This window comes from Rhinoraja longicauda, chromosome 3 (genome assembly GCF_053455715.1).
Source record: "Rhinoraja longicauda isolate Sanriku21f chromosome 3, sRhiLon1.1, whole genome shotgun sequence".
NCBI classification, from domain to species: Eukaryota; Metazoa; Chordata; class Chondrichthyes; order Rajiformes; family Arhynchobatidae; genus Rhinoraja; species Rhinoraja longicauda.
Genome location: NC_135955.1, coordinates 64,869,292 through 64,891,460, shown reverse-complemented (window position 1 = coordinate 64,891,460; position 22,169 = coordinate 64,869,292). Strand labels below are relative to the sequence as shown.

Here is a 22,169-nt window from a genome sequence, read left to right as displayed (position 1 = left end):
GTGAGAGCAATTAAAGTAAGAAAAAACCTGCAGATTGGCTGACATGATTTAAGTTTTCTGCTGAGGCAGTTTGTCATTTTGTCCACTGTAGTCTCTATCAGAATTAACTACAAGAGTAAACATAAATCATTATCCTAATTTATTTCACCACAGACTAACCCAACAGTCAGGAAATTGGTTTTCACTGACTTCAGGGACTGAGGTAGTCACCATGAACTTTTTTCGACCAGGGATCAATGTAATTAGTAACGCTGTCTAAAAAAATATTTTGCTCTAGTGAGCAAATTGGCTGCTGGAAGTGACTTATGTCCACATTAGATCTAAGTGATCATTGGGTACCAAAATAACAAACTCACACTTAGACTTGACAAGCTTATTTTAAGATTGTTGTACCTACACATTTTAGTATTACTCTACCTATGTGACAAAAACCAACACATTTATAACACAAAATGTTTATATATACATTATGCAGAAAAGATAAAAATACTGAGAACAAAGTGTATTATCATCATCGTTTATTTCAAATAACTATTTTTGTAAAGTATGGATAAGATATAAGTTGCCCCAGAGGAACCTTCAAGGCTATTTTGCTTTATTTTCTCACAGAGCATATTAGAGTCTCGAGATATTAGTTTTTTTGAACGTGAAGTTAAACTGATAAATTATCCTTCATTCATCGAACAACAGTTGGAACAATTGTCCAGGGAGTCGTTTGACACCTTTGAACACCCTGCTAACTTAATTGGTGATAGTTTGGGGAAGAAGAAAACATTTAAGCAAGTAGCAGCACTCTGCAATGTGAGAATGGAAAAAGCAAGCTTTTGCTCTCTGACAAGGGAAGTCATATATAGATTTTTGTGTCCATTGTTTTGGCTTATTTGTGTGTGCTTTACTCAGTCAATCAAATATAATTGACACCACTGGGTTCTTGTGCTTTGTGGATGACAGGAGCTAATACAGGGAAAAATCTGCAAGTAGACTTCTCTATGGATGCAGTGAAAAGGTTTCTTGCCAGGCCTGTGCCATTTTTCCTCAATTGTATTAATTGACTCATTGAGGCTCTCATTGAAACTGGTCACCATGTCCTTTTAAGGCAATGGAAATACCTCAGCAATAATGGTACAAATCAACAGGTAGCTGCAACAGAAACAAACAAATGAATAATTACAAAATATATAGGAGAGGAGCTGGGTAAAGCAAATGACAACAACCTCTGCACCAAAACAGGTAGACCTCATTTGAGCTTCATTTAATTCAAAGTTGTTGGACCTGAATGCACAGCTCCAGTGACTGTGCCCAAGAGTAACGGCACTTTCCTGGAAAATAAATTTCTTCCTTAGTTTGCTCCCAGGAGAATCGGCAATTTAAAATGTTGTCACAGAGTGCTTCACCCATTCTCCCAAGTGTGAGATAATTAGTTGCTTTTTTGGGAATGTTCTAGTCGATATTATCACCAGGAGAGAGCCTCTATCACATGCCATAAGGGTTGAAGAGAACTCAAAATATAGGATGGGGGAGGGCTGGGAATTTTATTTTTTATTTTTATTTTTTTACAATAGGCCATTCGGCCCTTCGAGCCAGCACCACCATTCAATGTGATCATGGCTGATCATTCTCAATCAGTACCCCGTTCCTGCCTTCTCCCCATACCCCTTGACTCCGCTATCCTTAAGAGCTCTATCTAAACGCATACAAACCCCTCATCCGCAAGACCAAACCCACAATAAAGACGGTCAAAATATGGCCCGAGGATGCCACCCTACAACTCCAGGACTGCTTTGATCGCACCGACTGGGACCTGTTTGCACAACAGGCCACCTACGGTTCAGAGGTAGACTTGGAGGAATACGCATCCACTGTGCTCTCCTACATCAACTGCTGTGTGGAGAATGTCACGGAGGACAAGGAGATAAAGATGTTCCCAAACCGGAAACCCTGGATGAACAAGGAGGTACAGAACCTGCTGAGGGCACGCAACAATGCTTTTAAATCTGGTGACACTTCAGCATACAGTGTTGCCAGGTCAAACCTGAACAAAGGTATTAAAAGGGCCAAAGACACCCGCCGGCAACGGGTGGAAGACCACTTCAACACCACGGACACCAGAAGCATGTGGCAGGGTGTCAGGGACATCACTGGCTACAAGAGCAGCCCTGCCTGCCCCCACAGCGATATGGCACTGACCAACGAGCTTAACACCTTCTTTGCCCGCTTTGAAACTGGCAAAACCACCTTGAGTGAAAGAACCCCAGCCAAGGCGGTGGGACAGGTCTTGCAACTGAACACAAAGGAGGTACAATGCGCTCTGCAAAGGGTCAACCCACGCAAGGCTGCAGGACCGGATGGAGTTCAAGGAAGGGTACTGAAGGACTGTGCTGAACAGCTGGCTGAGGTATTCACCAGGATCTTTAACCTGTCATTATCTCTAGCTATGGTCCCCAAGTGCCTGAAGTCGGCTATCATAGTTCCGGTGCCGAAAAAAGCAAAGATCTCCAACCTGAACGACTACCGCCCGGTTGCCCTAACGCCGATAGTCATGAAGTGCTTTGAGAGGCTGGTCCTCTCACACATCAAATCCAGCATCCCTGACTCACTGGACCCACATCAATTTGCATACAGGGCAAATAGATCCACAGAGGACGCCATCTCTCTGGCTCTTCACACTGTCCTGACTCACCTAGAGAGATAGGGCACGTACGTGAGGGTGCTATTCATAGACTATAGCTCCACCTTCAACACGGACATCCCCACCAAGCTCATCACCAAACTCCACCAGCTAGGCCTCAGCTCGTCATTATGTGACTGGATCCTGGACTTCCTGCTGGAACGACCGCAGGCAGTGAGAATGGGCCCGCACCTGTCCTCCACTATCACCCTGAGTACCGGCACACCACAGGGCTGTGTTCTGAGCCCCATGCTCTACTCCCTCTTCACACACGACTGTGTTCCTGCATTCGACACCAACACCATTGTCAAGTTTGCAGACGACACAACGGTGATCGGGCTTATCACCAACGGGGATGAAACAAACTATAGAGCGGAGGTGCAGAACCTGGCGGACTGGTGCTCGGATAACAACCTGTCCCTAAATACCACCAAGACCAAGGAGCTGATCATCAACTTCCGTAGGTCACATAACGGGGAATATGCCCCGATCTCTATCAACGGGGACAGTGTGGAGAGAGTGTCCAGCTTCAAGTTTCTGGGCACTCACATTTCGGAGGACCTAACATGGTCCAATAACACTGCTGCGCTGGTCAAGAAGGCACAACAAAGACTGTTCTACTTAAGAACACTGAAAAAGTCTGGTCTACCCCAACAGCTGCTGACGACCTTCTACCGCTGCACCATAGAGAGCATCCTAACGCATGGCATCCCTGTGTGGTACCTCAGCTGCACGGAGGCAGAAAGGAAAGCTCTACAGCGGGTAGTCCATAGAGCTCAGAGGGCCATCGGAACACAGCTACCAGACTTGGAGGGCATCTACAACACACGATGCCTCAGAAAAGCCACCAGCATCCACAAAGACTCTTCACACCCCTGCAACAGTCTGTTCGAACTCCTTCCATCGGGCAGACGATACAAGGCCTTCTACGCCCGCACCTCCAGACTCAGGAACAGCTTCATCCCCAGGGCCATAGCTGCTATGAACCAGTCCTGCTGAGCCGGATGGCCACAACGCATAGATCAACTTGCACTTTACCCTGTCTAAAAACTGTTACAATTGTTTCGTTTCGTTGGGTTGCTGTTAATTACTTAAATTATTGCATCGTATGGGAGGCGCATTCCCAATCTCGTTGTACCCCTGGGTACAATGACAATAAAGATATTTTGTATTGTATTGTATTGTAGTTCTCTCTTGAATGCATTCAGAGAACTGGCCTCCACTGCCTTCTGAGGCAAAGAATTCCACAGATTTACAACTCTCTGACTGAAAAAGTTTTTCCTCATCTCCGTTCTAAATGGCCTACCCCTTACTCTTAAACTGTGGCCCCTGGTTCTGGACTCCCCCAACATTGGGAACATGTTTCCTGCCTCTAACGTGTCCAACCCCTTAATAATCTTATATGTTTCGATCTCATCTTTCTAAATTCCAGTGTATACAAGCTTAGCCGCTCCAGTCTTTCAGCATAGGACAGTCTCGCCATTCCGAGAATTAACCTAGTAAACCTACGCTGCACGCCCTCAATAGCAAGAATATCCTTCCTCAAATTTGGAGACCAAAACTGCACACAGTACTCCAGGTGCGGTCTCACTAGGGCTCTGTACAACTGCAGAAGGACCTCTTTGCTCCTATACTCAACTCCTCTTGTTATGAAGGCCAACATTCCATTGGCTTTCTTCACTGCCTGCTGTGCCTGCATGCTTCCTTTCAGTGACTCTTAGAATCTTAGATGTTCCCATTTTTATAGAAACAGAATTTAAGAATGTCTCAGCATCTGATAGGATCTATGAAATATGGTCCATCTCCACCCCTTTCCGCCTTCCGCAGAGACCGTTCCCTCCGCAACTCTCTGGTTAACTCATCCCTTCTCACCCAAACCACCCCCTCCCCAGGTACCTTCCCTTGCAACCGCAGAAGATGCAACACCTGTCCGACAGTCCTTTCAGGTTAGGCAGAGGTTCATTTTGGTGTCCTTTTGGCAAGGACATTGCCTGCTTTTGGCCCATATCCTTTTAAATGTCTTTTGAATGTTGTGATAGTACCTGCCTCAACTACCTCCTAGATGTTCCCATCCCTAGATGAGCTACCTGGCAGATCATTCCATTTATCCACCATCCTCTGTGTAAAAAGGTTGCCCCTCAGGTTCCTATTAAATCTCCCCCTCTCACCTTAAACCTGTGTCGGCTGGTTCTTGATTCCCTTACTTTGGGGGAAAGACTCTGTGCATTTATCTTATCAATTCCCCTCATGATCTTGTACAACTCGAAAAGATCATGCCTCGTCCTCCTGCATGCCAAGGAATAAAGTCCTAGCCTGAGTCTCTCTCTTTTGCTCAGGTCCTCGAGTCCTGGCAGTGTTCGAGTTCCTTTGTGTTCAATAGCAGTAAGTGCTTGTCTCCATTAGGGCCCAGTTTGTCTCAATCTGAAAATTCCTAGCACAAAGCAGCTGATGACTTCTACAACTCCTGAATTAGGTTGGACATGTGAAGAAATATTGACAGTTCTGATGGGATCAACAGGCATTTCACAATAAACTCAGTGTCGTATTTTGCTCAGAGTTATTTTGATTTCTGATGATTTTACACATTGTAAATTTATTTCCAAATTGTTGAACATGGTTTCTATTATGGTCTTCCCAGACCCATCTTTGATAACACCTCTAAAGTTGCCTTCCAATTCATTTTATATTCCAAGTTACCCAATCATATTGTCTCCCAACCAAATAACTGTATCCATCCACAAATTCTATGTACAAAGTAGGAAGTGTCAGTGGTAAATAACTCCATAACTATAAAAATGTCCCTTCCAAATTAATTTGTGAACTCAGGAAAATCTTCTTGGCGCAGAGAATAGTTAGCATGTGAAGCTGTTGAGGCAGCCAACATTAAGGGGATGCTTGATAAACACATGAGGAAGGAAGAAATAGATAGTTGGTTGATGGGATTAGTTGAAGTAGGATGGGGAAGAGATTTGTCTGGAATGTAAATATGGATGGGGAAAACGTTATGTTGAACAGTCTGATGCCATGAGGTAAATACAATGGGCAGTAGAGATTGTTCACAGTTTATTAATTGTTCCTAGGAAAGTTATGGTGAATTGCTGTCTTAAATAGCCTTTGTATGGTCAGTTTGTAATGCAAGGTAACTGCAATGTTGCGAGATAATCGTGCAACATTCATGAGATAATTCATTAGACATTTTTGAAAAACTGTAATATCATCTAATTTTATGCAGATGTAATATATAACTTTTTTTATGTAACAGCTTTTTCTTTTCATGCAACTTCAATCAGAATAGTTACACAAGAAACTTTTGTTAGACCAATGCTCATGAAGTCAGCATCTGTTAAATTAGACTTAGCCATGGATTTTCAGGAAGTAGAAATTGATTTAAAAGCATTTTCGATGTTTTTATTGTGGGTTTTTTTCAATTACATTGTTTTCAATTACCATCTGTTTAAAAATATTCCAACTAGAATGAAAAATGACGTAAAGAAAATGAATTATAGATCGGATTTCTCCATCAGGCCACCTACTCCATTGGATTGTGCAGTAAAATTACGTTGAGGTTATATAGATACGTTTGGATACAAATTTAGCTCCCAGTCCTTTGGATTTCAAGGTTTTGAAAACCCTATTTCATCTGAAAGCAACTTGACTTCTTCATAATTAAGTTATTTCCATAATATTAGACTTACGAAAAGTATTGGCAAACAATTCCACTTACCCATTTGAATTCAATATGGATTAAGATCAAGATTTCCTTGGGTAATATTATATTACTCTTTGGTAAGCCATGTTACGTAATTGTAAGTGCTGTGAAGTATTTTCACATAGTTCTAGCCTGACTGGGTTAAGTTTTTTTAGATTTAGATTTAGAGATACAGTGCGGAAACAGGCCCTTCGGAACAACGAGGCCGCGCCGCCCAGCGATCCCCGCACATTAACACTATCCTACACACACTAGGGACAATTTTTACATTTACCCAGTCAATTAACCTACATACCTATACGTCTTTGGAGTATGGGAGGAAACCGAAGATCTCGGAGAAATCCCACGCAGGTCACGGGGAGAACGCACAAACTCCGTACAGACGGCGCCCGTAGTCAGGATTGAACCTGAGTCTCCGGCGCTGCATTCGCTGTAAGGCAGCAACTCCACCGCTGCGCCACCGTGCCACTATGGAATGCAGGTAAACCTCCCAAAATAATCTCTCCAAGTTATTGACCAAACTTGGTAGCTTTTTCTCCTTTTGTTTAATTGTCATCCTTTCTTTTTGCCTTGCAACTTATTTTATTGATCTGCGTGTGGCTCGTGACTGCATATTCCTGAAGGGGCTGAAATTGCTTGTCCCAGCAAGCCTCAGAGGCCTAAGATTGACTGGGTCATTTGCACCTCAGTGGAATCCTCCTTACACCAAAGCATCATTTAGGTCTGTGTTCTTCCATCTACCTTGTTTGCTGTAAATAGTTGCTCATTATGTCAGGTCAGGCAAGCGCTGTGGCGTCATGGCTCAGTAGTCATGAGCAGCTTGCAGAATATTGCAGGGAAGCCTCCAGGGGGAGATGCATGTGCCAAGCTTTGTAGTTGTCAAGGTTATAAGCGACAGTTTAGCTTGAAGGTTTAAAACGTCCTAGCAAAACCCTAACTTCTCTGGCAAATGACTTTACAAAGAGTTGACACTTGGTTTGAAATAAGACAGATGTTGGTGTAGTTTTCTACAAGTTTGCTCTAATTCTGGAAGGGGCAATTCACCAAACTTAATCCTTTACATTGACTGAAAACTGACAGTATGAGACAGGCCCATTTATTTTCTGAACACTGTGACTAAATGTTTTTGCTGTAGTTTAAATTCATTACTTTAATTCCATGAATAAAAACAAAATGTATGCAGCCCGGCTGTACTTATTATTGGGCAGGGAGAACACTGAATCTGAAATGCTATTTTGTAAATATACGATTGTATACTTGGAGACAGCAACAGTGCAACTACAATGCAATCAAAGGGTACTGTGTGTTTTGAACTACCCAATTATCAGTGTTCCTAGATTCATGCAATAAAGCTGGTGCTATCATGAATTATATTAGGGTAATCTCGTGTAAAATGATTGCAATGTTCTGGAACAGAGAAATGTATAATTGGCACAGTAGATACTAACATTGTCAGAACATTTTGCAGAACAATTGAATTTATGATTATGTTTTTTTTCTATTTTCTTTTTCTGCCATTTGATTTGAAATTGTTTTTAAGTTGCAACTGTGATGAAAGTCCATTCACTACGAATATTTCAATTACGTTTAGTCATGTTTTAATATTCACTAGACATCAAGTAGAAAAGTGAATTTAGAAAGAAATATCTTTAAAAGATTTCCCCTAGAATTGTTAGCTTTTTTTCTGCAAGCTATTGGTTCATTGTGATTTAATAGTCAACATGATTGAAGCTGAATACATGTAGACAAGAAATGATCCCATCGAGACATGCAACTACAATAGTCTTTGTTTACTATTAATTACACTTTTCGAGACTTATGAGCATCTGATTACAGTTGTATCATATTTCAGTCTATTTTTAACATAAGCATAAAGGACTAACTAAGACATGTACCACTACCTTTGCTAAATCATTCAATTTCTCTAAATTCACCAAACAACAAAATATACGGCTATTACTGAATTCCGATTTAGTAACAACAATTTAAATTCTCGAAATTTTCGGGAAAATGGTACACCTGTTCAGACAATGAAGGGAGAGATTAATCCTTGCACACAACCAGCATCGAATTACAACAATCAAGCTGTCTGCAAAATTGTATGTATGACTTGCTGCCATGGAAACAACTAAACTTTAGTTTCCAAACCTGACTTTTCAGTCATGTTATGTGTAAGTAATGGTGACAAGAATTGTTGTGTGTTTGATCCAAATTATGTTATTGTATCAGTCTTACAAGATTACCAATTACTCTGGCAAGATTGATTCAAGTCTCCAGTCTTTGGAAGTTGCGCTTTGATTTATTCCTACTGTTGTACAGCTGTACTCTGAAAACCAGAATTTCACAAAATTGTTTTGGTAAGAGCTGCTATAAGGTCATTGTTTTTTTTTGTAACATCTCTTCCCTTGTGGAATATGTTGACTTAAAGGTAATGGCTCAGTAGGTAAGTAAATGTGTTTCATGTTGTTCTTTTATTGATTGTTTTTGGACTTGCTTACTCCTGAGGCCAGCATCTGTGATGTTTCTTCTTTGAGGCCGACTGAAAGCGTCTTTTTTGATGCGATGTATTGTTCATTTGCAATTTAGTAGATTCTCAAAACAGCTTGCTCTTGTGCTAAATAAAGAGTTGTGAAAGAGGCACAAAGGCTTTGTTTCCATGACGCAAGTCGTATAATTAAATCACATTATTTTTCTAAGTTAAATCTGATATCATGATAATTTAAATTATGTTTTCAATTCAAATTTTATTGCCAGAGATTTAATATTATATGCAAAAGTAATAGAAAAACTCATAGGTAATATATATTCTTCATTGTTAAAATAAAACTGGATGACAATATAATTGAAGGATAATTGTGTGCATTTCTTAAATACCAATTGCTTCCCTGTGCTGCCTTATGTGCATATTATGCTGCAAAACATTTTTCTCAAGGAGAGTAACTGACCCCTGCCATCCATTAATGTTGTTCCCAAGTAGTTTTTCTGTTTCCAACATGAAGTCTGTTTTTGCTCAGTGATGTTATGACTGTTGCTGGGAATTCATAATATAAAGAACTGAAGGCCCAAAGCTAAGATCTCACTACTCTGCTGTGTAGCTCTTGCTAAAAATATTCAACAGTTGAAAAATCTTACACAATGCTAGATATTGCAGAGAACACAGTATATGCAGAACAGCTTGGAGCACCTCCAATTGTGGGGAAAAAACCAGGATGCTTCTAAAATTGGAGGAATAGTAAATTGTACGGCGCAGTGGTGCAGTGTTAGAGTTGCTTTCTTATAGCACCAGTGACCTGGGTTTGATCCTGACTACAGGTACCAGGGGGCTGTGCGTGTCGTTTGCCTCGGTAGGGGTCGAGCTGTCTGTCCGTGGGTGCGGGGGGAAGAGAGGGGAAGTTTTGTTGCCTCCATCACAGTGAGGGGGTGTTTGGAGTCACTGTGATGGATGTTTGTGTTGGGGTCGGGTGTCCTGTGTTCTTTTCTTTTTTGCTGTGTTTTGTGTGACTGATGAAATTTCGTTCGGTGTAAAAAGCCAAGTGACAATAAAGTGTTGTTATGTTATGTTACAGAGTGTGAATGTGCTCCCTGTGACCCCGTGGGTTTTCTCCGGGTACTCCGGTTTCCTCCCACATTCCAAAGATGTGGTGGTTTGTAGGTTCATTGGCTTTGTAAAATTGTTCCTAGTGTGTAGGATAGAACTAGTGTACAGGGGATTGTTGTTCCGCACAGACTTGATGGGCCGAGGGGGGCCTGTTTCCATGATGATCTTTGAAACTAAATAATTCTCTGGAAATTATACCTCAGACTGCTATTGACAAATAGCAACATTGGCCAAAGAAGTGGGTGATGGAATTCAGTGTCCATAGTTGTGAAGTGGTATATTTTGATTAAAAATTGTAATTACCATATTTTAAATAGAAGAAAGCAGGATGATGCTCAGAGCAATGGAATTTGCTTTCAGGGTCAAATTAAGTAGAATATAATTACTCAATCTTTAATGCTCAGCTTCTGTAATACATCAGGAGTGTTGTGTGAAATTCAATGTTCTAATCAATAGGAAGGATGTATTTATGTATTCGATCAGGGACAATTTATTTGTATGATCGTTGCAGCAAAAAACTGCAGATGCTGGAAATGTGAAACAAAAACAAAAATGTTGGCAGTCCGCAATAAGTGTTGCAGTTTGGGTAGTTGAATGTAAGGGGAAAATCTGTTATTAATGGAATGACCCTTGCCATTAATTTGTCAATGGCAAGTCCCTGCTCTAATACAAAATTGCTTTTCAGAGGGATCATGAGGTCTAAATCCACAGCTCTTTGAAAGTGGTAACACAAGTAGAGAGACTGATGAATAAGGCAGAAGATATGCGTGCTTTGATCAGTCAGGGCATCAGTCAGTAAACATTTGTGGGAGAAAACAATGCTCCTCACTTCAGTCTAAGGACTCTTCATCAGAAGTCTTTTTTTTCTGGTTTTGTCTGTAACTGCTGTTTATTTAAAGTAATTGTTAAATTAGTCTCTGCCAATCACAAACTCTGTCCACCACACCACTCCTCTTTGCAACTACACACTTGTTTTCTTTGTTTTCTAAGTTTGATGAAGGGTCTTCACTCTTCCAGCATCAACTCTATTTATTTCCTGTCTAATGCTGCTTGACTTGCTGAGGGATTTTCTTTTTATTATCTGTTCTTGTTTAGTTGCGAGTTGATGTACAGATTGGTAGCGTAAAGATCGATGAGGAAATAAGACCCTTTTTGTGAGAGGACTTCAGTTGATTGGGCAGTTTGATCATTTCTGAGGGAGTGACAACTATGGAGGTAGAAACAAACACATTTATGGATCTGGGTGCTCTAGAATGTTATAGAAGTTATAAATATTAATATGAATTTAAGTGTAACAGCTGGAGGAATAATAATAAGAAAAACGTGTTTACTTAGAGGTGTCATGTAATTTACAAGAATGATCCCAGGAATGAGTAAGTTAACCTATGAGGAGCATTTGCAGGCACTGGGCCTGTACTCGCTGGAGTTTAGAAGAATGAGGGGGGACCTCATTGAAACATACAGAATAGTGAAAGGCTTGGATAGAGTGAATATGGAGAGGATGTTTCCACTAGTGGGAGAATCTAGGACTAGAGGTGATAGCCTCAGAATTTCAGAGATGAGGAGAAATTTCTTTAGTCAGAGGGTGGTGAATCTGTGGAATTCTTTGCCACAGAAGGCTGTGAAGGCCGTCAGTGGATATTTTTAAGGCAGAAGATAAATCGGATCTTGATTAATACAGGTGACAGAGGTTATGGGGAGAAGGCAGGAGAATGGGGTTAGGAGGGAGAGATAGGCCATGATTGAATGGCGGAGTAGACTTGATCGGCCTAATTCTACTCCTATCACTTATGACCTTAATGTTCGGAAACATATTGGAGATTTATATTGATATCTGAAACATTCTGATAACCAGCCAGCAGACTATGGAAAACATCAGAAAAATAGTGTGAGAAGATGTCTGAGATGCTCCATGTGAGGGGCGCATTACTTTCCAACATCTGAAGCCCAGTCACCAATGTATGCCTACTCAACCACGCACAAGGGCCATGGCAGCAAGACCAGCAGAACGTGGTTGCGATATTTCTGCAAAAGTGTAGTTTGTCGGCTAGTGTGGGCAACGATGGTGAAACATGGGCAAGCATCCATGCAATCCAGCCCAATGTCAACCATTACTGATTGATTAGTAGGACTAGATGTTAAAATCCCTAAGGTTTGATAGATTTGATCAAGCATTGGAGAAAAGTAATCTGTGGAAAAAGTGGACAGAGAAGGTGATCATAGGTGATAAAACAATAATATGGATTAATTTCAAACACCAGCATCTGTACTCTTTATGATGCTACACAGTAGAGTAAAGAACGTCTCTGACCACCATAACTGCCATTTTAATATCTTAGACACTTCAATAATGCAAGGACTGTTCTCTGACCACAGCAACTGTTTGATCTGTGGAGCATTTTCAGCTTGAAAGAATAGCAATGACCTGTAAAAAAAATCCTCTTGTGTTATTGTGTAATTTACTTATTCATTTGTTCTGTGAGGTAAAAGTCAAGAGATACATTTGTGTCTAATGAGGGTTAATATCTTACCATTCTGGTGAAATAAAATACGCTGGTTTATTCCAAATACATAGTGATAAAGAATTTCATTCATAAAACTGGTATTCTTAAACACATTAAAAAATATATTAATGACTATGGTGCTTAGAAAGTTCAGAAAAATAACAACAATGAGCAGAATAAATTCTTTAAAAATATTACAGTTCTGGAAAGTAAATGACAAATGTTCCACTGTCCCAGTTCCAATAGTGCCAATGACTTTTTAAAAAAATGCTGGAATAGCTTAGCAGGGCAGGCAGCATCTGTGGAAAGAGGAACCTTAATATTTCATGTTGAAGATCCATCATTGGGACATTCTGACATGCTAAGTGTTTCTATGAGTGTTTATTAATTCATGCACATTGACAGACTCCATATGAGTTTAAGAAAGAAGGCAAGTTTGATTCACTACAAGGATTTGTTAGAGAGTTTAAGAGGATAACCAAAAGAGCAATATGGGGAGAACAGATGAAGTACGAAGGTAAGCTAGCCAAGAATATAAAGGAGGACAGTAAAAGCTTCTTTAGGTATGTGAAAAGGAAAAGATTAGTTAAGACAAATGTGGATCCCTTGAAGGCAGAAACAGGTGAATTTATTATGGGGAACAAGGAAATGGCAGATGAGTTGAACAGGTACTTTGGTTCTGTCTTCACTAAGGAAGACACAATCTCCCAGATGTACTAGGGGACAGAGGGACTAGGGTGACGGAGGAATTGAAGAAACTTCACATCGGTCAGGAAATGGTGCATTGGGTAAACATGGGACTGAAGGCTGATAAATCCCCAGGGCCTGATGGTCTGCATCCCAGGGTACTTAAGGAGGTGGCCCTAGAAATCATGGACGCATTGGTGATCATTTTCCCCACCAATGGTGGGGATTCGATGGTGGGAAGATGCTGGAGTCCATTATTAAAGATGTAATAGCGGCGCATTTGGATAGCAGTAACAGGATCAGTCTAAGGATGTACGACAGGGGAATCTTGCCTGACTAATCTTCTGGAAGTTTTTGAGGATGTAACAAGTAAAATAGATGAGGGAGAGCCAGTGGATGTAATGTATCTGGACTTCCAGCAATCTCAACAGTCAATGGAATATCTGACATTCTTTTTAGGGGCCTCAAAACTGTATCTGTTGCTATCTGCAAGCTCTTAAAACCAAAATCTGACTTTGCTTAGTCCATAACTTGCTGCTTCACCTTATTCGTTCGTTTCAACTGAGCTGGTACGCAACACTATAAGCCGACTAATGCTTTTCATTAAATAGAATCATGCCCAGCATTTTGCCCATTGAATGATTATGAACTTAAATGGAGAATAACTCAATTAATAAAAAGACTTTAGAGAGTTAAATTCAAGTTCAGCATGAAGCGTTGTACAGCAATTTGTAGCACAGTCTAAGGTCCATCGAGCAAATCCTCAACAACCTGCGCATGTTTATATGAGAACAAATTGATATCAGCAGCATGTTTGAGGGAGTTCATAAGGTCCCTTATGCTTCTTCTGAAACATTTTCAGACAGCTGCATAAACGACTGTCTTCAGAGTGACAGCAAGTTTTAGTCTTTCTTTCCCCAGAGAGCTCCAATATCTCAGCAAGTCAAAAACCCTTGACAAAAGCAAACAGGGGAATTTTTCTCCCTGACCTTTTAGTTGCCTGCTTCAGCAGAGGTAATGCTTCCTGATGAATCAAGAAATTTTGTCTGAAGAAATTTGTTTTGTAATGCTTGTGTTTGCATTATGCATTCAGTGGATAGCTCTTCTGTGTCCTTAGACTACAAATTCCAATTACATGTGACTAGCTATTTTACACCAGGTCAGTCCTTTTAAGGGTGTACAGTTGAATGAAAATCTTCAAAATCTGCTCTGTGGCACAATCTCATGGGTAACATCATGTGATTATGTTATGTATATACTTCTGCACATATTTTGAAATTCTGTTGTCAGATCAAGCCAGCTATTTTTCTGTTAAGGTTAAATAAATCATGCAGTAACGCTATTTCCCTTTTGCCGTAGCATAGGTGGCAGTGCTTTAATGCACATCTTTAACCTATCCGAGTATCATATTATCCCTTACCACTACTGGACAGCTGTTCTGATATCAGGATGTAAACAAATAAATTCTTCCCAGTTTTCCCTTTGCATCCAGTGGAAAGCCAGATATATCTCTCTGACTTCTTTCTAATGGATAATGTGAACTATTAATAAATGGTCAAGGATGTGATTGCGCATAATTGGCACAGTCCCGATCGAACAGTGTCATGTGCATACATGCAATTTTTCACCGAGCTTCTATTATTCTGCATGGAAAGTGAAGATTGAAGGTGTTTTTCTGCATGTTAGTGGTTCAAGGCCAGTAGAAAAAAGGTTAATGCTTTTCTGGATGTTGCCATTGCTTTCATTACTTATATATGTCAAGTAGCAATCGGCACTTAATAGTAAAAGCACAACTACAGCAATCTCTTAATCAAAACAAGGGTATTGAAAGGTTCTGACTCCTGATACCGCGATGCCTGTATTTTGTTTATTGCTAGTCCTTGTGACTTAGTGCATTCTTGCTTCTCAGAAATCTGTGTTTTATAGTCCTGTGCCAAATTTTAATCAACTCAAGAATTGAAAGTTAATTCATGATTTAATTAAAGAAACAATATTACAAGATAAAGTGTACCGTATCATACTTCTGACTTACTATTAGTTAGATCTGTACACTTTTTCACCAAAGACCTTGGATTATTTGGACAGAACCTTATTTAACTACCACCAGTCTATTAATCTGTAGTTCTCATTCCTTGATCCAAATATGCCTTCCCCCTTCGTGTTCGGGAATTACAGAGTCATGCAGCACGGAAATAGGCCCAACCGGACCAATTTGTTCATGCTGACCAAGATGCCCCATCTAAGCAAATCCCATTTTCCTGTGTTATCACTCTAAACCTTTCCGATGCATGTACCTATCCAAATGTCTTTTAAATGTTATTATTGTACCTGCTCAACAATTTCCCCTGGCAGCTTGTTCCATATGCCTGAGATCCTATGTATGATATATATAGGATTGTTCCATATACCTCCGGTTCATATTAAATCCGACCCCCCTCATTTGTAACCTGTGCCATCTCATTCTCAATTCCCCTGCCCTGGGGAAAAAGACTGTGTATTCATCCCATCTATGCTCCTTGTGATTTCCTACACCTCTAAAAGATCACCCTCTGCCTCCTGCACTCCAAGAAATGAAGTCCTAATCCATGTTTAACCTCTCCCTATAAGCTCATGCCCTTGGGACCTGCAACATCCATAAAAATCTTCTCTACACTCTTTCCAGCTTAATGGCATCTTTCCTACACCAGGGTGACCAAAACTGAACACAAAACTCCAAATGTGGCCTCAGCAACATCTTGTAAACTGTAATATACTCAATTCCATAACCAATGAAGGCCTATCATGCCAAACTCCTTCTTCACCACCTTATCCACATGTGATGCCACTTTCAGGGAACTATGTACATATTCCTCAATCTCTCTGCTCTGCAACACACTCAGGAACCCTGCCATTCAGTGTGAAGGTTTTGCCCTGGTTTGACTGTGCCCACGTTATCAAAGGGCAGACACGAGCATGGATAGCAAGTTGGCTGGATGGCAAAATAGGTGGAAGGGCAGGTAGTGTAGAGAAAGCAGAGACTCTGCAGAAGGACTTGGACAGGTTGGGAGCATGGGCAGAGAAGTGGCAGATGGAATATAGTACAGCAAAGTGTGGAGTAATGCATTTTGGTACTAGGAATAAAGGCGTAGACTATTTTCTCAATGGGGAGAGAATCCAGAAATCGGAGGTGCAAAGGGACTTGGGAGTGCTGGTGCAGGATTCCCAAAAAGTTCATCTGCAAGTTGAATCGGTAGTAAAGAAAGCAAACTCAATGCTAGCATTTATTTCAAGAGGGCTTGTAGATCAAAAGAGATCAAGATGGCGCCGACGATGGCTGCCATGATGTACTGTTCCTTGCTGTTTTCTATGTGTTTGTTTGTTTGTGTCGTCTCTGAAAATCCCACAAAGATCACTTTCATGAGATAGGTACTCATTAACATCAGACATACGGTACCTCCAAACATTGTTCTGGATTTCTCTCACTCGCTGGATTATTTGGACATACTCGTCGGCGGGGCTGTGGCTGCGTTCAAGGTCTTGAGAAAGGAGGGGGAGCCGGGGGAAGTGCTCTGGAGCACTCGCCCGACTCCGGCGACGAGGATTACACACACCGCTCCCGAGTATATTCCTCATAAATCTACATTCTCTCAACAACAAAGTGGACGAACTGCAACTCCTGTGCCACACTAACAAGGACTTCTCTCGAGCCGCTGCCCTGTGCTTCACCGAGACCTGGCTGTGTGAGTCGACCCCGGACAGCACGCTGCAACTGGCTGGCCATCAACTACACAGAGCGGACGGACCGCGACGCAGAGGCAGCGGGAAAATCAAGAGGCGGTGGAATATGCTTCTACACTAACCAGGACTGGTGCAGCGACACCACGGTACTGTCTAACTTCTGTTCTCCTAATCTGGAACCTTTCTTGAAAATTGCAAACCCTTTTATTCTCCGAGGGAATTTACCTCTTTTATTCTCGCTGGAGTTTACATCCCCCCCAAACCTGTGGCACAGCGCAACTCGCTGACCAGGTAATGAGAGTAGAGAGTGACTTCCATGGTCATTGTTTTGGGGGACTTTAACAAGTCTAACCTCATCCAAGAGCTTCCAAAATACAGACATCACGTTACCTGCCCCACCAGAGGGAAGAGAATACTTGATCACTGTTTCACTTCAATCAAGAACGCATATCGCTCTGTTCCCCGGGCGGCTCTGGGCAGCCTGACTCCAGTCTGCAAAGACTGGGCCCTCGTCCACTACACACCCCCTCCTTGCTGCACAACATCAGTCTGGCCACTTCTCCATCACTAACCTTAGAAATTGAGGTGGAGAAGCTATTCAGAAGACAGAAAAGCTGGAAATCTCCAGGACCGGACAAAGTTTCCCCCTCTACCCTCAAGCTCTGTGCTGAACAACTGGCACCAGTCTACACAGACATTTTGAACAAGTCCCTGCAAACCTGCACTGTCCCTGCCTGCTTCAAAGTCTCCACTATTGTCCCTGTACCCAAAAAGACAAGGATTACTGGTCTTAATGACTACAGGTCTGTCGCACTGACCTCCATAGTCATGCAGACCCTTGAAAGACTTGTGCTGGCCCAGCTGAAAAATATCACAAACCCCCTGCTGTACCCTCTGCAGTTTGCATACCGGGCTAATAGATCAGTGGATGACGTAGTCAACCTAGGCCTGCACTTCATCCTCCAGCACCTAGACTGCCAGGGGACCTATGCAAGGATTTTGTTTGTGGACTTCAGCTCTGCATTCAACACCATTGTGCCAGAGCTACTACACTACAAATTCTCCCAGGTGACTGTGCCTGAACCCCTCTGTCAGTGGATCACCAACTTCCTGACAGACAGGAAGCAGCAATGTGAGGCTGGGAAAGGACATCGTGGATCCGCAGACCCTCAGCATAGGAGCACCGCAAAGCTGCATACTCTCCCCTCTCCTTTACCCTCTCTACACTAATGACTGAACCTCTACAGACTCCTCTGTCAAGCTTCTCAAGTTTGCGGATGACACAACCCTGATTGGACTGATCCAGGATGGGGAGGAATCTGTCTACAGACAGGAAGGGACACAGCTGGCGTCCTGGTGCCTTCACAACAGCCTGGAGCTCAATGCTCTTAAGACTCGAATTGATAGTAGACGTTAGCAGAGCTCCCCCTCCCTTCCCCCCACTCACCATCAACAACACCACAGTCACATCTGTGGAGTCATTTAAGATCTTTGGAACTATCATCTCCAGGGACCTTAAATGGGGGGTCACCATCGACTCCACAGTCAAAAAGGCCCAACAGAGGATGTACTCCCTGCGGCTGCTGAGAAAACACAATCTGCCACAGGCAATGATGGTTCAGTTTTATAGTGCCATCGTAGAGTCTGTCCTCACCTTCTCCATCATGGTCTGGTTTGGCTCAGCCACCAAGCACGAAATCTGGCAGCTGCAGTGCTTCGTTCGATCAGCTGAGAAGGTTGTTGGCTGCAACCTTCCCCCCATTGATGAACTGTACACTGCAAGGGCCAGGAAACGAGCGAGTAAGATCATCTCTGACCCCCCTCACCCTGGCCACAAACTCTTTGAAGCACTTCCCTCTGGAAGGCAACTCCGGACTGTCAAAGCCGCCACAGCCAGACATAAAAACAGCTTTTTTCCATGAGCAGTAGCTCTACTCAACAACCAAAAGTCTGTAGCCTTCTTTTGCTCTGGTATTTTATTTAATTCACGTGTTTAAACTATAATGTTTTATTCTTAATGTTTTAATGTTTTATGTTTTATTCTTAATTGTTTACTGTATATTGTGTTGTTACTTGCGAGCAAAGCACCAAGGCAAATTCCTTGTATGTATACATACTTGGCTAATAAAATGTATTCAATTCAGTTCAATTTAATTCGATTCAATTCAATTGTATACAAAAATAGGGATGTTATGCTGAGGCTCTATAAGGCCACATTTGGAATATTATGAGCAATTTTGGGCACCGTATTTGAGGAAGGATGTGCTGGCTCTGGAGAGGGTCCAGAGGAGATTTACAAGAATGATCCCAGGAATGAGTTGGTTAACCTATGATGAGCATTTATCGGTACTTGCTATGGTTTGGAAAATAAGGGGGGACCCATCCTTGGCACTATGCTGTCCCAGTCTATATTGGGAAAGTTAAAATCCCCAACTATGATAACTCTGTTAGCCTTGCAGCTGTCTGCAATCTCCTGGCATATATGTTCCGCCAATTGCTATTGACTATATGGAGCCTATGGTACAATCTCAATAAGGTGATTATTTCTCAGCTATACCCATATAACCAAACGGGGCGATCCTTAAATAATGTCATCTTGGACTACCGTCATGATGTTCTCCTTCATCAATAAAGTAACTACCCCTTCTCTTTCTCTCCCAACTCTATATCACCTGTAGCATCTATTCTCTGGAACATTAAGTTGCCAGTCCTGTCTCTTCCTTAGCTAGGTTTCTACAAAGGCTATAATGTCCCAGTCATACATACCTATCCATGCCCTGAGTTCATCTGCCTTACATACCAAGCATCTAGCTTTGAAATTAGTGTAATTTATTCCAAACATCTTTCCTCCTTGCCACGTTCCTGTCTAACCTGGCTGCTGAACATGCTGTCATTGAGCTCTGCACCAACTTCCAGCTTCCCATCTGCCTCACTATTGCATTGGATCCAGTCAAGTTCAAACCCTCCCAAGTAGCACTGGCAAACCTGCCTGTCCCCATCTAGTTCAGATGCAACCTGTCCCTCTTTTTCAGGTCACTTCTGCCCATAAGAGATTCCAATGGCCCAAAAATCTCTGATTTCCCATATCCAGCAGGACGAGCACACCTCTGCCCCAGATGCCATCCATCCCTATTATACTAAGACCAACTGAGTCACAAAAAGAAAATTAAACCTTACCTTATCTTGGTGTCATCCTCTGCTCAGCCTCATCGCTGAAGCCGCACGAGCAATGATATTAGGCCCAACACATCCATGCTGACCAAGATGAACTCCTAGTGTAAGAAAATAACTGCAGATGCTGGTACAAATCGAAGGTATTTATTCACAAAATGCTGGAGTAACTCAGCAGGTCAGGCAGCATCTCAGGAGAGAAGGAATGGGTGACGTTTCGGGTCGAGACCCTTCTTCAGACTCTGAAGATGAACTCCTACACCAATCTCATTTCCCATTGATTGGCCTATATCCCTCTGACCCTTTCCTATCCATGTAGCTGTCCAAATGTCTGTAAAACATTGTTTTTGTACCTGCTTCAACCACTTCCACTAGCAGCTCGTTCCATATACATTCCATCCTCTGTGTGAAAAGTTGCCTCATAAGTTCTATTAAATCTTTCCCCTCTCACCTTGAACTTGTACTCTCTAATTCTCGAGTCCCAAATCCTTGGAAAAGACTGTGTATTTGCCCTATATATGTTTATTTTTCTGAAGTCGATTTAGTTTGGCAACTGATGTATTTTCTAACAATTTTCATGATGTTGCAATGGTCTACGAGTGTTTGTTTTGCAGGTCTACGTCTTTTTATATTTAAGCTTTCACAAACTTAGCAATAACATTAGATTGTTCCTGATTACAGTATTGGGGCTCAACTATGCAAGAAATAAAATAAAACTGTGAATGCATAAACTATCACCCATGCCTCTTCATTATTAAAGGCAAATCCTGGAGTATCAGTTGAATGTGGGCATACCAGAGACACCTATCATAAACCGATGGAACCAGAAGAAGAAAGAGAAGAAACTAATTCAAACCACATCAACTCTGGAAGATCATTCGTGAACAAAGGTAATAGTTATTTCAATTAAAAAAGGACAATTCTTTCAACGTGGATAATATCTACATGATCTTTATAAATATGCAAGATAACTTTGTGTTAGCTTGGTCGAATTTCTCTGATGCCAATATCTCCGTTACCTAACATGCAATTCTTGTGTTCTAATTGGTTGTCAAAATTCAGTGCCAATGTTGCCAATCAATAATAGAAGAGAAAAGATTGTATTTCTGAGCTTTCAGGGTGCACAAAAATGAAAAATATTGGATAATGTTACATTTTCCAAGAAAATATTTAAATAAATAATTTTTAAACCCTGATTGAAATGCAAAATTCCTAATAATTGAATATATAGAACTAATACTTTGACATGGACTTGATAACAACTTCATTGCGCTTGCCATTTTTCATCGATCTTAGTTTACTGGACTTTGGCTATGTTATTTATAAATGTGATTGAGCTCTAAATTGGCTCTAGTAATTCAATTCAGAATCCAAATTAATTTGTTGAATGATACAATGTCAAATTAACATGGTTTTGTTGCTGTTATATGTTAAAACTACCGAGTGCTTCTGTATTATCCAAAGGTTTTAATTTTTTTTATATATTAACCATGTAAGTCCAAATTATGTGTTGTTCTTTAGATTCTCCCCAGATTCTAGACAATTTTCAATGTAAAGGATTCCATTTTCATGTGAAGCTGTTTATCTAAGGGATACAGGAGAAAGGGATGGTAACTCTAACAATGTTTAATTTAAATTGTCATTATGTTGCATTCTAGTATTAATTTGCTGTTGGATATATTTATTTGAATTAAGAAATAATTTTGATGGTTACTTGTTACTGATTTACAGTTGGTTGACAAAATGACAGGAGATCAGCTATTGTCCCTGTCTTCTCAGTAGAGTCACGTGGAACATTATTTTGACAGAGATTGCTGGCAATTGCACAGTTTAAGTGTTCTTAACACTGGCGTACTGGTTGGTTTGTGACTGAAAGGTATTACCACTGCCTTCAGTACCCAGTCCCTTTCTGTAGGATACACTGGTATATCGTTTAGTACTGCTCTGCCAATTTCTTATTGTACCTAAGGGCAGCACGGTGGCACAGCGGTAGAGTTGCTGCATTACAGCGCCACAGACCTGGGTTTGATCCTGACTGTCTCTACTGAGTTTGTACCTTTTCCCTGTGTCCACATGGGTTTTCTCTGGGTGCTCTGGTTTCCTCCCACACTCAAA

The 22,169-nt window shown here is 41.4% G+C and overlaps 1 protein-coding gene across 1 annotated transcript in view; it reads left to right on the top strand.

Moving 5' to 3' along the window:
* LOC144592053 (uncharacterized) overlaps positions 1-22,169 on the top strand; it is a 171,285-nt gene that overhangs the window by 58,612 nt on the left and 90,504 nt on the right. The window contains exon 4 of the mRNA XM_078396293.1: positions 20,815-20,944. Within this exon, the coding sequence (XP_078252419.1) occupies positions 20,815-20,944 (130 nt within the window). The remainder of the gene's footprint in view (positions 1-20,814; positions 20,945-22,169) is intronic.